Consider the following 12652-nt stretch of genomic DNA (forward strand, 5'->3'; position numbering starts at 1 on the left):
ATCTCCCTCTCTCTATTTTGGTGGATCTGCTACTTATTTTTATTTTAGAAAGATTTAGAACAGGTTGACTGAGAACGCTAAAAACAATTCATGCCAAGAATATCTATCTGATTAAAAGTTGTCCCTGAATCAGCATTCTGACCACACAAAACTAAATAATCCACAAAGTGTTTAAAAGGAAGGCAAGGAGACTAATAACTTACTTCTTCTACATTTTTGGTTCCTTACCTCATACCTGAGATCATATAGTTTATTGTTTCTCCTTGTGAGATATTTTAGCTTCCTGTTAGTGAATGAGCTTAGTCTCTTCATATTTTTATTCTAATTTAAGACCCTTTATGTTGATGAAATCTGCTCCTAGAATGCAATGTTCATCACTCTCTGTCCACAAAATATCTATTAATTCATGTTTATAAAGCATTAGTCACTAAAAAAATACATTTTGCAATGTTTTACTGCCTTTTAAGGAAAACAGAGATAAGGACAGGAGGAACAGAAATGAAACTGGTTTATAAAATGGGCTTTTGAGAAAGTATTCTGAAACTGTGCTGGGAGAAAAATAAATGATTAAACCAGATCTCAAGAGGTTGTTGGTCTTATACTCTTACCTGTGCAGCTGGATGTATTCTCGGGGTCTGTTGAGCAGGTGAAGGAATCTGTCAACAATCTTGTTTTTTCCTACACCCTGTAATTACAGGGAAAATTAAGTAAAAAGAGACTTTTATGGAGGTAAAACAAACCAGAAGAATCTTTTGCCAAACCCTCATTTCTCAAAGTTTGTACTATTTCAGCTCATTATTAATGAAAATCTACACATATACATATATATATACACATACATACACACATACCTGTTTACATATAGCAAATAAATACAGCTTCTCTGACATAAAGATTTTTTAAAAAAAATTTAGTTCTAAATACACTAGCTTCATTACATCAGATACACTAAACATGCTCTTCTTATTTAAAAGGAATTATTTTTAGCCTTCTACAGCTTGTTTTTTTTCTGCTTCATAATTTTACACTGAATTTTAGACATTACAACACAATATTAGCCATTTCAGATTTGAAGAATGGCATCAAAGGCAATAAAGTAGGTATAAAAACAATGATTTTTCTTATCAGTTCTTTGGAAGTATGGTTTTCAGTTATAGGCAGATAAATATAATACTATAATTTTGTTTTAATCAAACCCTCATTTCTTTTCCTTCTAGCCCACTTTTCAGTCCTTCAAAACCGTGGAAACCTAAATTATAACCAGGGTTTATTAGTAAGTCTCAACTATATCTGCTCTTACTAGGAATGTCCTCATTTCCTTACCACTTATTGATGCTGAGAGTTACTGTCCTTTTGTGGAAGACAGACTGTTAAAAATGGAAACCACTCCGATGCCAGTTCCACATTTTAAAGTTTTCACTTAGAGGTAGAATACTCTATTAATGGGACGTGACTCTTTTAACAAGTGGGTTGTGTGGGAAGAATAGAAGTGGTTAAAAAGCTAAATTCCATACATCATATGTTCTAGCAATAAATAACTTACTGATTTCTTATACCCTGTCAGACTCTACCCTAAGTATTTGCATATGTTATTTCATTTAATCATCATAACAGTTCTATGAGGTAGGTAATATGATTACTCCAACCTCACAAATCAAGACACCAAGACTCTGAAAAGCTAAGCAACATGTTCATGGTCACACAGCTAATCACAGGGGAACCAGGATTCAAATCCAGGTCTGTCTGATTCTGATGCTCATGCTTTTAATCCCAACATTATGATCACATTCCTTTCAGTCTGAAATTGATTTAGGTAAACTGGGCCTTGAATTTTCTCTTTCCCCACTTCTAGGAATGCATCCTAAAGAAATAATTAGGCAGATCAGGGAAATGCATGGTGCTGAGCATTAAGAGCAGAAGAAGCCCAACAGAAGGAAGCAGGCATTATCATCGCTATTTCTGCTACACACTCATATATCTTGTAAAGAAAGGCACTCTACAAGCACAAGCGATAAAAATTCAAATCAATCCAATGAGTATTTATTGAGCATCATCATAGTCTTAGAACTGTGACAGTTCCTCTAAGATAAACAAATTCTCAAAGAAATTATGAGAACTTGTCCTTCACAATTCTCAAAAGGAGGCAAGACACAAACATATGGGCGGAGCACAGAAGACAAGTCACCAGTGTAGATAATGATTTTTTATTATATTATGTTGGTCACCATACAGTACATCCCCGGTTTCCGATGTAAGGCTCGATGATTCATTAGTTGCGTATAACACCCAGTGCACCATGCAATACGTGCCCTCCTTACTACCCATCACCGGCCTATCCCATTCCCCCACCCCCCTCCCCTCCGAAGCCCTCAGTTTGTTTCTCATAGTCCATAGTCTCTCATGTTTCATTCCCCCTTCTGATTACCCCCCCTTTCTTCCCCTACTGATCATCCTAGTTCTTATGTTCCATAGATGAGAGAAATCATATGATAGTTGTCTTTCTCTGCTTGACTTACCAGTGTAGATAAATAACTGTTAACTTATATGATATAGGTTCTTTCTTTCTTTCTTTCTTTCTTTCTTTCTTTCTTTCTTTCTTTCTCTTTCTCTCTTTCTTCTTTCTTTCTTTCTTTCTTTCTTTCTTTCTTTCTTTCTCTCTCTCTCTCTCTCTCTCCTTCTTTTTTCTTTCCTTTCCTTTCCTTTTTTTTTTTAAGTAGGTTCCACACCCAATTGAACTCACAACCTTGAGTTCAAGAGTCATATGCTCTACCAACTGAGCCAGCCAGGAGCCCCCTATGATATAGGTTCTTTTTTTAAAAGTCTTTTTTTTTTTCAAGATTTATTTATTTATTTGACAGAGAGAGATAGAGAGCACAAGCGGAGGGAGCAGTAGGCAGAGGGAGAGGGACAAGCAGGCTCCCTGCTGACCAAGGAGCCAGACACAGGGTTCGATCCCAGGACCGTGGCATCATGACCTGAGCCCAAGGCAGATGCTTAACTGACTGAGCCACCCAGGCGTCCCTATAATATAGGTTCTAACAGCCTTAGAATCTTTCTCTTCTCTTTGGTCCACTAAATATGTCATAAGATGATAGATGGAAGAGAGACTAAGGGGACTGGACTGATTACCAACTACTTAATAAATAAGACAGAGGTATGAAGCACACATAGACAGTAGCAAGTAATTAAGATCCATTGTACATCTCGAATCAGAGAGAAACACAATGAAATCAATGTTTAAAGAAGGTCAATATGACAATAATATGCAAAATATACTGACTGACAAAAGGAAAGACCGGTACGCAGGAGACTGACTGTTTATTCATCCAACATAGAAACAAGCATTTATTGAGTGCTGGCACATGCCAGGAGAGAGAGCAGCAAACAAGACAGAGAAGGTTTCTGCTTTATGCAGCTTCCATTGCAGGAGTGTGGAGGCAGATAGACTGGAAAGTAGATTAGAAAAGTAGGTAGAAAGGAAGCAAGATATAATTAGACAAATAAATAAGAAAATTATCAAATAGTGAGATTCTCTACACAGAATTAGGATAGGGTGAAGCAATACCGACTGGGTTGGTACTAATATGGATTTAGAAGTGAAGACCTTTCCTCAGGTTACTTTAAGCTAAGATCTAAAGGACAAGGAGCCAGTGCTATGATGATTATAAAAGGCACATTCCAGGAGAAGTGTCACTGCAGCTGATCCCCTAAAGTGGGAATAAGCTCAGGATATCTGAGGAACAGCCAGTGTGTTCAAGTGTGGTGGTGAGAAAAGAATATCCAAGATAAAGAAATAAAAGTAAGTAGGGCTGCAGGGCGCCTGCGTGACTTAGTCGGTTAAGCATCCTACTCTTAATTGCAGCTCAGGTCATGATCTCAGGGTCATGAGATCCTGCCCTGTGTCAGGCTTTGCACTCAGTGGGAAGTCCGCTGGAGATTCTCTCTCCCTCTGCTCCTCCCCCTGCTCTCTGTTTTTCTCTCTCTAAAATAAATAAATAAATGAAAAAGAAAGTAAGTAGGGCCTAATAAACTAAGTTTTACAAGCCAAGATGAAGAAATGGGATTTTGTTCTATGAGATGGGGAACCACTAGAAGATTTTTTAGCAGAGAAATGATATGAACTAATACAGGTCATTAAAAAATCACTTTGGTTAGGTACGGAGAGTGAATTATAAGGGAGGGAATAAGGATGGAAACTGGGAAACCAGTTGGAATGCTACTACAAAGAGTCCAGGCGAGAGACGGTGATGGCTTAGATTAGGGAGGTACAAATGTCTGAGAAGGAGGGATTCCAGCTGTTTTGCAAGTAAAGATGACAAAACTGGATGATGGACTGGACATGGGAGGGTAAAGGAAAAGAAAGATCAAAGATTACTTCCAGATAGTTCCTTGAGCAAAAAGATGGGAAAGACTAGGGGAGGAAGACTCTTTTTCCGGAGCAAAATCAAGAGTTAACTCTATCTTTCTCCAAAGCACTTATTATCACTTAACATTCTATCAATGTATTTACTTGTGTATTATTGTTCTCCCAGACTGGAAACATTAGCTTGTCGAGAAGCTTGTTTTGTTCACTACTGTATTGCTGGCACAAAGTAGGCACTCAGCTATTGGTCAAATGAATTAATGATGTCTCCATCTCTGGAAGAAACCCCTGTCATCCTCAGTACTTCTCACTCCACCTCTCAATTCATAACTAATTCCTTTCATGTCTACCTCCAAAATATATCTTAAGTCTGCCAAATTTCTCTGGCATCATTTTAAACCAAAGGAATGTCCTATCTTGTCTAGAACAGTGGTTCTCAAGCTTTGATTAACAAATGAGTCAGCTTTGAGATCTTGTTAAAATGCAGACTGATTCGGGAGGTCTGGGGTGGGGTCTCAGACTATCTATTTCTAAGACGTTTCCAGGTTGGCACCAACGCTGCTGGTCCACAGACCGTACTCTGTGCGGCGAGAACACGCATCTGCAGTAGTCTCACAACTGAGCTCCCTACGTTCATTCATGCTATTCTGAATGTATTTTCCACACTGCAGCCAGAGTAATCTTCTTAACAGATAAATTAGATCATGTCATTCTGCTCAACCCCATTTGATAGCTTCTCACTGCATTTAGAATAAATCGGAAAATCTTTCCTGTGGCCTGCAAGGTCCTACCTGCTCTACCCTTCCCTTCAGCCCTCCTGTGTCAATCTTTTCCTCCCAAACACTGTTCTAGTCACACTCAACTTCCTTCAGTTCTTAAAAGATTCCAAGCTCTTCCTACCTCAGGGGCTCTGCACAAGCACATCCTTCTCCTTGGGGAGCTTTTCTCTCTCTCACCATCCTAGCCATTCTCATTCATTATCTCAATCCTGTTCCTCCCAATGGCCTTTACTACCTCCTGATGTAAGTCAGGTCCTTCCTCATCTCCCATACTAACCGGTATTTTCCCTTCTTAAGCATAAATAGATTTATATGTGTGACAACTTATTTAAAGTCTCTCTTATCCATTGTTCTGTGAACTGAGAGTGCCACAGGGGCAGCATCCAGGCCTCTTTACTGCTGTATCCCCAGAGCCCGGCACAGTCTGACACAAAAATGCACTCAATAAATGTGTCCAATGAATGAATGAACACAGAGAATTCGGAAAGTACTGGAAAAGGGTGTAAATCCCAGTAAGATATATACTGTGACCATGTTAAAAAAGATAACAAATACTGGAAACTGATGAGTTATAGACTTGTAAAAACCAGACAAGTTTTGCAAATGATCCAATTTATATATTTCACCTACGAAAGATTCAGTTATCGGAGCTGTCAAACTGACAAACGCATGAAAGTAAGAACAATGGATCATTTCATCCTCTAGCAATCTTTCTGATATCTAACTGGATTTCTCCCAAAATAGTTATAAGCCTAACATGGAAACAAAGAGAAGGAAAATATTTTCACATTTGCATGTATACTACAAAGCTCCGTAAGCTTTAAATGGCACGCTACAACAAACATAAAATTTTATACTCATTCACATGAGTAAAATGTGTTTCTTAATGTATCAAGTCTGTTAATGTCAGTGAATCTAGAAAAAAGCAAGTATCATAAATGCATTGTAATGTATGAAATATAGAGGATTTCCTAAAAAGAAACAAATCATGAAAAGCTACTATCTGGAGTTCCTCCTCCCTTCCCACTTCCAAAGTTACTAAATCAGCCAAGCTTCTTCAGACTGCTCCTGAGTAAACATACTGTTTTAGGGGCTTACAAGTCCCATAAATGTAGGATGTGACGTGAAGTCCCCAGCTGCCACTAGGGAGCTCTTTTGCCGTTTTCTTTATATTAGGGTCTTCAGAACGTCAACCTCAGCTGTCTTCTTGCTCCATATAATCTCTCTGGGCAATCTCATTCACTCCCATAACTGGAGTCATCACACATGGCTTACGTTTCTTTCCTAAGAAAGAGATCCCCTACCCCTAACTGTCGATAAACTTCTGCACCAGATGTTCATACTGGACTCATTATACTGCCACCAAAACCTACTCCTTCTTTCTTCTTAATCCCAGTATAAGAGTACTGTCATATACCCAGCTGCTCAATGAATGAATCTTGGAATGTTTCTGACTACTCTGTTTTTTTCCCATGATCTTCTTCAAAATGTCACCAGAACCTGTGTGGTCTCTACCTGCAAAATGTTTTTATTCTTTCTTCTCATTCCTTTCTCTCCTTTCTTTCCTCCCTCCCTTTTCTAATTCATCAATTATTTTAACACATAATGTGATAGGTACTGTACTAGCTGAGCAAGATCTGAAGGTATCTAGAACAGCCACAGCCCATGGCCACACTCACAGCTTACAATCTAGCAGGAAACACAGACAAGTGAACAAATATAATAGATACACCTGTAACAGTATTATGATATGGAATATCCAAGTTGCCTGCAGATTTTAGCAAAGGGCTCAGGAAGGCCCACCACACAGAGTGATGTTTACTGGAAGATATCAAGGACTTTAAGGAGGTAAAGGGGAAGAGGAGGAAGAGGAATATTCCAGATAAAGAGAAGAGTATGTGTAAAGACTTGAGGGTAATCGTGAGCTGGAGTGCTGGACAGGTCTGAGAGAGGTCTAAGGCTAGAGCAGGAACAAGGGAAGGGAGTGGTAAGAAACAAAACAAGAATGGCAGGCGCGGTCTAGCCCTGGCAAAGCCTTGGAAGCCACTTAAAAGAGTTTTGGACTGTTTTCCTAAAAGCAACTGAGAAGCCACTGCGGTAGAAGAGTCAGAGGATCAGATGTTGATTTTTGGAAAATCACTCTGGTATAACAGAGAGAAAGAATGAAAGCACAGGAAAGCAGTTTGGAAACTCCTTCCACCAACAGGAGATGATGGTGGCTTCAACTAAGAAGCAGAAAAAATGGAGGGATTTAAGAGATAATTAGCGAAGAGAACTAACGGGATTTGGTGATGGACTGGATGTGGGGATGAGACGATGGAGAAGTCAAAGTTTCTATCTTCGGCAATGGGAGGGAAGGCGGTGCCATTTACTGATAAATGAAACAGGGGAGGAGAAGTGCATTTGCTGGGTGGGGAGGGAAGTCTAGTTTTAAAAAAGGCAGTTTAATTTTGGATTTGTTTACTTTGAAGTGCCTGCTTCCCATATCTGCTCCTTCCTCTCCAATGCACTGTCACTACTCAAGGGAAGCCCATCGTCTTGCTTCAACTCTTAGAAAAGATCCTACTTGGTGTCCCTCCTCCAGACTCACAAAAGGCCAGCCCACAAGTTGTTTAGTTATTTTTCTAAAACAGAGATCTCATCAGGTCATTTCTGACTTCATTTTGAAAGCTCTGATAGTTCCTTCGAGGAAATGCTAAAACATAATCTCAGAAGGAATTTCTGTAAATATCCTGAGCAGAAAGGAACAATTATAGTGATTTGTTCTTTCCAATCGTAGTTTTCACCTAGAACAGAAAATCCTCAGGATCACTTTAATTGAATAAATACATAAATAGCATCCTATTCTTCCATCATAAAAATTACACATACTCATTTTCCTCACTGGGAAATGTAAAAAACAAAACATTACCCAATGTGCAACTGCTAAAACAAATCTGCTACCATTTTCATTTTGTTCCTGTGAATACTTATCTTTGTCATTATTCTGTATGTAAAATGTGTATTCGTTAATAGAAATTAGCATGAAGTAGTTTTTACATCATTAACTCTTAGTGAGAATAATATTTAGTAAGTGAAAATTTAAAAGCAGAAAAGGAAGCTGTAGAATGAGAGATCCGAAAAAATACAAATTGTCTCGGGACACCTGGTGGCTCAGTTGGTTAAGCATCTGCCTTCGGCTCGGGTCATGATCCCAAGGTCCTGGCATCGAGTCCCGCATCGGGCTCCTTGCTTAGTGGAGAGTCGGCTTCTCCCTCTGCCTGCCACTCCCCCTATCTGTGCACACTTGTTCTCTCTCTCTTTCTCTCTCTGACAAATAAATAAAATCTTTAAAAAGGGGGGGAGTGGCAGGCAGAGGGAGAAGCCGACTCCCCACTGAGCCTGGATTTGATCATTTGAATATAGAGGGCCTAGACGAACTGCTCTCTAAACACTATTTTTATTCCAATATTCTGTATTCCCGTAATAAAATGTGAGATTACTGCTCTATGAATCTCCGGAAATTTCTTATTTTCCAAATTCTCTCAACGAACATACATTACTTAGGTAATCAAAAAAAATTTATGAAAAGCTCAATCCCAGGGCTCAATCCCCCCCAAAGGCAGACGTTTAACAGACTGAGCCACCCAGGCATTCCCTCACTCAAACATGTTCTTAACCAACCAACAGCCTCCAGAACCTTCGTGCTTCCACATCTTTGCTTCTGTTGTTTGTTCTGACTAGAACAGCCCATCCTTCTCCCATCCAGCCCTCTTCTTCCACTCACTCCTTAGTGTTCTGATGAAATGTCTCACTTTCCAGAAGCTTATGGGACGTGCTCCTGCTAAAGGAGGTAGAAAGCTATTCCAGGAAGCTTGTGCTCCCTTTGTGCAAACAAAGAGGAGGAAGCTAACATTTATGGAGCCCTCTATTGTGTGTGCACACACACCCCTTCAGTGCTTCATCACCTGAAGCCTCACGCCAGCCCATGTGAATCAGAGGTAATGTACCTGTTTTGGAGAGAAGCAAACTTAAATTCTAAGTAGGTAAGAACCCTGCACACAGTGGGATTTGAAGGCACATCCAATCTGATTGGACAGATAGGGCTGTTTTCTGTCTCGCCATACTGCAGAAGAGAACGAACTTCAGCAGGTTGCCTGAACTCCTGTACATGGGAGTTTAGATCCTGATGTCGCAGAGTCAACATCAGTCACTCCAAGACTGTAATAGCCTAAAATGTGTCCGGGAACTCCCTGTATAGAATCCAAGGTTCAAGAGGGAGAACGGTGAGAAAGCCAAGTTTGATCTTTCCTTCTGCAATAATTTTTAAAATGGACTCTAAGCGAGTGTTTACCACTGCTAGTGTTTGCTTTCCCTCATGTGTTTCCCTGAAACTCGTTCCTTCCAGTTCCCCCTAATTCTTCAGTAACACTCGTGGAGTTAGATCAGTCTGTATAATATGTATAGATGATTTCTGCATAGTGTCCTCATTTCCTTTTTTAAAAAGCTTCTATATGATTGTCATTAACAACTTCCAACGGCAGTAAAAATAGCAAACTAAAGAGACTAATATTACAGTAAAATCAGGAGAAATAAATTACAGCTGCTTTTTTTAACCTTAAAATGCCCATCAAATGTTGAACTTTCTAATTCTTTGCTTCTGCCTGAAAACCTTAATATACTAGCAGTTAAGAGACTTGGATTATGCTCTCTGCTTCATCTGTCCCCAGATGGAGGTCTCTACCACCAACTGAGCCTGGATTTGCTCATTTGAATATAGAGGGCCTAGACGAACTGATCTCTAAACACTATTTTTATTCCAATATTCTGTAATCCCGTAATAAAATGTGAGATTACTGCTCTATGAATCTCTGGAAATTTCTTATTTTCCAAATTATCTCAGTGAACATACATTACTTAGGTAATCAAAAAAAAATTTATTAAAAGCGAATAGTAAACCATCCTAAACATTTGCACAAATGTCTTCCCTGTCACAGAGCCAAGGAAGAGTGCCCAGAAGTCAGTGGAAAAGACATACATTTCAACTGCACTACGAGTTTGCATGCCTCGCAAAACACTGACTTACAAGCTTCCTGTCAAAGTCATTACCTCTCTTTCAAACAGGAATAATAAAAGCCACATCCCTGCAATTTCTCTTTGAAATAATGTGTTGCTATAAATGGCAAAGTTATACTCTTAGGTAGTTTGGTCATTAGGTATGACCAAAGGAGCCATGACAAATACTGTGGGGGAAAAAGAATCAATATACGTGCAAGAACAAAATACACGTTCAGAATAAGCGCAGGAAAAAAATTCACTAAGAAACACTGGATCGAAAAACTAAATGTTAGAGAGAAGGTGGCAGAATGGTAAAGAATTTCCAGATTGCAATTCAAGCAACTTCACTAAGCAAGGGGTTGGAGAAGGGACACAACACAATATAATATAACATAAAGATGAATGTCGTATTTGATAAACCCAAGTTTTTCATGGGCCTGGGACTCCCAGGCTGCTGGGGCTACCAGAAGCACAGAACACTTAGTCATCAAATTCCCTGCTGCCACTACCAGCTGGGTACTACAGGCAAGAAGATTTCAGGACAAAGTGTTCAGTCCTTTACAGATACTAGACAATTATGCTGGCATGGTGACATGGTATATTTCTAATGCTGCATGGTAGCAACCTGCCAGGGCTCAGTTCAAATTATTAATTAGCAAAATTCTCACATTCTTTAATTTTGGCAATAAAATATTCACGGTCTCTCAATATTAAATAATTCAACAAACATGACTTTACCAGAAGAAAAACTAAGTCCATGATCACGTAAGCCTATGATTAACAGATGGAATGAGATACAAAGAATTATATAGAATTATATAGTAACAATGCACAGAGAGTTCTGCTTAGTTGGCACTAAATATATGTTTACTGATTTTCATCATGTATAAATATCTCAAAGTCAAAGGCTATGAAGATCAGGAAAGAAAGCAGTTATTTCTAGCCTGGAAAAAAATGGATATGGTTTGGTGTCATTGTACAAATTAATCAGGGACTTAAACTGGCTTAACAAAATATACTCTATATAATATTTCTTCAGAAGTTTATCAATATTGGTATAATTCTGAATAAAATGTTTATATGCATGAACACTTGTTAGCACCTCTCAGGATAAAGAGAACAGGAGGGTATATCTTTCTTTTTTCAAAGAGACTATATATATATATCCTTCTTCAGCTAAATACAATTACCAGCCTTTGTCTAAATGCTGATTGGAATAAACCAACTGTACAATGACACTTTTGGAGATAATTGAGGAAAACTGAAAATAGGCTAACAAAGTATATTCAGGGATTATTATCAATTTGCTACATGTAATATGGAATCGTGGGTATATTAGAAACAAATACTGAGATATCTGTGACAAAAACGCATTATGTAAAAGAATAATGTATGAAAAGACAACATAAAAAAGTGTTGGGGGAGTAGATAAACAAGCAGGATAAAATGCTGTTAATTTTTGAAGCTAAGTAACCGGTACAAAGGGGTTCATTATATAACTCTACTTTCTGTAGAAAGTAGAAAATGCCCTGTACTCTGTATGTGAATCATAGTTCCTGGCCTACTATAAGCACTCAACCAGAGTTAGCAATTACATAGTATTACGGTTGTTGCTGTCACTACTGTTACTAGTGTAAGCATTAGTGTGCTATGGTGAAAAATAAGTTTGAGCTTGGGAGGTCTGAGCCCTAACTCTGCCATTAACTAGCTACGTGATCTTGAGCAAATATTTTAACCTTTTTGAGATTTAGAAGGCTGCTTTTTTGGTAAAATGTGGAACGTAAAAATATTTACCTCAAAAGGCTGTTGTAGAACTAAATGAGAAGATTTTTTTAAAAAAAGGAAATTGGAAATTATAAAAAATACAAATATTACCATTTTTAACCCTTACTCATGAGAAACTTAGAATGCAATTGTAGATGAAGTCAAATACATATCGCAAGAACTTTAAAAGAGTGAAAAAATACTACAAAATTTCAGGACACACCACGATTATTTCTATTTGGAGAAGACTAAGAAAGGCTTCACTGAAGAAGAAACATCTGAGCTTTTGAAAACTGGCAGGATTTTCCTTGGCAAAGACGAGGGGAAGCACCGTATGAAGCAAACAATATGAAAAATGGCGGTGGGGGGGGGAGCGGAGACAAAAGGGCCTGGCTTACTCTGGGAGGGTAAGAAACTTGAATTTAGAAGAACTAAAATTATAAAAGGAGTTTGGAGCCAGGTCACAGTTTGTTTTGAGTGTCTGTCTATGAAAGAGATTTTTTCTGATAGGCAAGGAGGAGCCACTTATAACTTTTAGCAGGAAAATAAAATTAAGAGTTATTTTCTAATGATCGAACTGAAAAGAATACCTACAGAATTAGCACTGTAAAAACATGAAGCACATGAAAGTCAGGAGCAGAGAAGACATCCTAGATGAAAATCAGCCAGAACTGACTTTTTATTTGTAACACGATAGACTTTTGATAAC

At 38.5% G+C, this 12652-nt stretch overlaps 1 protein-coding gene across 4 annotated transcripts in view; it reads right to left on the reverse strand.

Moving 5' to 3' along the window:
* VWA8 (von Willebrand factor A domain containing 8) overlaps positions 1-12652 on the reverse strand; it is a 336953-nt gene that overhangs the window by 167872 nt on the left and 156429 nt on the right. For all 4 annotated transcript variants that reach the window (XM_026493342.4, XM_044381840.3, XM_044381841.3 and 1 more), the window contains one exon: positions 609-685. In XM_026493342.4, the coding sequence (XP_026349127.2) occupies positions 609-685 (77 nt within the window). The remainder of the gene's footprint in view (positions 1-608; positions 686-12652) is intronic.

The sequence above is a fragment of the Ursus arctos genome, unplaced genomic scaffold, assembly GCF_023065955.2.
Source record: "Ursus arctos isolate Adak ecotype North America unplaced genomic scaffold, UrsArc2.0 scaffold_10, whole genome shotgun sequence".
Taxonomy (NCBI): Eukaryota; Metazoa; Chordata; class Mammalia; order Carnivora; family Ursidae; genus Ursus; species Ursus arctos.